We start from the raw sequence: 2,621 nt of genomic DNA, 5'->3' as shown, positions 1-2,621 counted from the left end.
ACATAAAACGCCCCTGTGACTTTCGCCGTGAAGAACCCGCCCACTGCTCTTCTCCAGCAGTCAGTCAAGGAGAAGGGGGCAGGGTCTCGTGCTGTCAATCCCAAAATTAAATTAGAGGCTTCCCTTTATGCCTGTTCGAAACTAACTACTAAAGAGTATCATTATGACATTTATTTTCAATATTAGACTACATACATACTGTTGTACAACATTGAAACATAATTTGTTTGTTGTTAAGCAATGCTATCTGTTTTTTACGTATTAAATTCGATATTACGTAAGGCACTGCTAAGGACAGTAGCCATGCGGGTCCCTGCCYGAAGGCCCCCATGGAGGAGAAGTAAACATACATATTCAGAAATAAACGTTAGCTAGCATTGGCAGTATTGATTTGAAATATCTTTTGATTATTTTACATTGATCATTACACTATGGCAGATGATGGCGAATTGGAGAAGTATGTTATAATCTATCCTATTGCCAGACTGGTATTTCTTGCTTGATGTGAATTTCTGGGGTGTTTTGAAGGGGGAGCTAACGTTAGCTAAGGAACGTCAGCCAGTAGCGTTAGTCAAGTAGCTAGGTCAATGCGATTTATTATGCTATTAAAATAGCTAGTTAATTGTTCACCAGCTTAGCTATTAGGTAGCTTGCTATGCGTGTCAATGATTAGCTAGCTATGTTTCAATTATTTGTTGCATGACTATCTAGATAACTCGCATAGAGACTGAATTGTTGTCGAGATTCAGTAGGGTACTGTATGCCAGCTAAACAAGTTGAGGATATTTTTGAGTCGCAGCTGCTGTAAAGTGTGTGGGAAAAAAGGGAGATAGAGATTGATGTCTGTGACAGTTTGATCCGTGGTCAAAGGCAGCTGTAACATATTGGATCCGTGGTCAAAGGGCAGCTGTAACGGTTTGATCCGTGTCAAGGGTAGTGTAACGGTTTGATCCGTGTCCAAAGGGCATCTGTGGCAGTTTGATCCGTGGTCCAAAGGGCAGCTTTAACGGTTGATCCGTGGTCAAAAAGGGCAAGCTGTAACGGTTGATCCGTGGTCAAGGGCATCTGTAACGGTTGGATCCGTGAGTAAAGGCAGTCTGTAACGGTTGATCCGTGGTCAAAGGGCAGCTGTAACGGTTGATCCGTGGTCAAAGGGCAGCTGTAAGGATTTTTTTTTTTTTTTTTTTTTTTTTTTTTTTTTTTTTTTTTTTTTTTTTTTTTTTTTTTTTTTTTTTTTTTTTTTTTTTTTTTTTTTTTTTTTTTTTTTTTTTTTTTTTTTTTTTTTTTTTTTTTTTTTTTTTGAAAATCGTGTCAAAGGGCAGCTGTAAAACCGTGGTCAAAGGGCAGCTGTAACGGTTGATCCGTGGTCAAAGGGCAGCTGTAACGGTTGATCCGTGGTCAAAGGGCAGCTGTAACGGTTGATCCCACTGACTCAGCAGGTCAACCCAGGACACACATGACATGTGCCTCTAGCTCTGTGACTGACTATCTTAGACTGGCATAGTGCCTTCTTTCTCTGCTTTTTATCCTGCTGTTTTCCTTCACTTTTATTCTCTTTCTGTCTCTTTCTCTATTCTCCCTATTTCCTCCTACTTATATGTTAATCAATATCTCCCTCTCTTGCACCCTAAACTCTCTCTGTCACTCTCTCCGTGTGCCATGTAGACGTGCYGTGGAGGAGCTACTGAAGGAGACCAGTAGGGCTCGGGTGCGAGCAGAAACTATGGGTCCAGCAGGCTGGTGAGTGGCATACGTTAGGAAAGGATCTGGTAAACCATCTGTTATGGGTGTTTGGCGTTCAATGCAGAATGTACTTGACACATGGCAAGGTGTGACAGACCAAGACAGATGCATATCAAAGATAATGGCTCATATTGAAGGCCTTGCTGGATTTGAAATGTTAATTTTGGTTCAACTGTCTTCCAGGATGAAATGTCCACTGCGCAGCACCAACAAGCGTTTCCTGCTCAACACACTGCGCACCACCATCCCACAGCGCCGCCCTACTGGCCACTCAGGAGAACAGACATCAGAGTGTAGGAGGCACAGCAGGACCCCATCCACAGACCACAGAGACAGTCACAGACGACACAGGGACGAAGACAGTCATAGGGACAGCAGAGAACATAGTCTCAAAGATGCACACAAAAGAGACAAAGACAGCAACAAGTGCCACAGAGACGGCTACAAATACAGAGGGGTTGGAGACGATGACAGATACAGCCATAGAGACAAGAAACACCGGGATAAAAGTGTCCCTGGTCACAAAACACACAGTCCCCATTCTAAAGAACACTCCCCATCTGATGTCCCTTCCTCTTGTAGAGACCGCTCTCTCCGCCGATAGTAGCTCCTCCTCCTCATCAGACCACGCCCATTTCAGGGCCAGTTCTCACTCCATAGGCCACACCTATCAATCAAACCAGCGCGCACCTGTCAAAGACACTCCCAGTGGGAGGAGCCACTGACATCATAACCTTGTAGGGAGTGCTGTAACGGCATTACCAGAGGAGGTTTTCTCCCTCGAAGACATACATAACCATTGAATGACTGGAAAGACATACATAACCATTGAATGACTGGAAAGACATACATAACCATTGAATGACTGGAAAGACATA

The 2,621-nt window shown here is 43.5% G+C and overlaps 1 protein-coding gene across 1 annotated transcript; it reads left to right on the top strand.

The window, feature by feature from the left end:
- Positions 1-295: 295 nt before the first annotated feature.
- si:ch211-140b10.6 (protein POLR1D) lies at positions 296-2,596 on the top strand. The gene is made up of 3 exons (XM_023999489.2): positions 296-457; positions 1,666-1,740; positions 1,927-2,596. The coding sequence occupies exons 1-3, from the start codon at positions 432-434 to the stop codon at positions 2,345-2,347; spliced, it is 522 nt and encodes a 173-aa protein (XP_023855257.1). The 5' UTR covers positions 296-431; the 3' UTR covers positions 2,348-2,596.
- Positions 2,597-2,621: the final 25 nt, after the last annotated feature.

This window comes from Salvelinus sp. IW2-2015, linkage group LG14 (genome assembly GCF_002910315.2).
Source record: "Salvelinus sp. IW2-2015 linkage group LG14, ASM291031v2, whole genome shotgun sequence".
Lineage (NCBI taxonomy): Eukaryota > Metazoa > Chordata > Actinopteri > Salmoniformes > Salmonidae > Salvelinus > Salvelinus sp. IW2-2015.
Note: the sequence above shows the minus strand (reverse complement) of the source record. Positions and strands in the feature narration are given on the sequence as shown.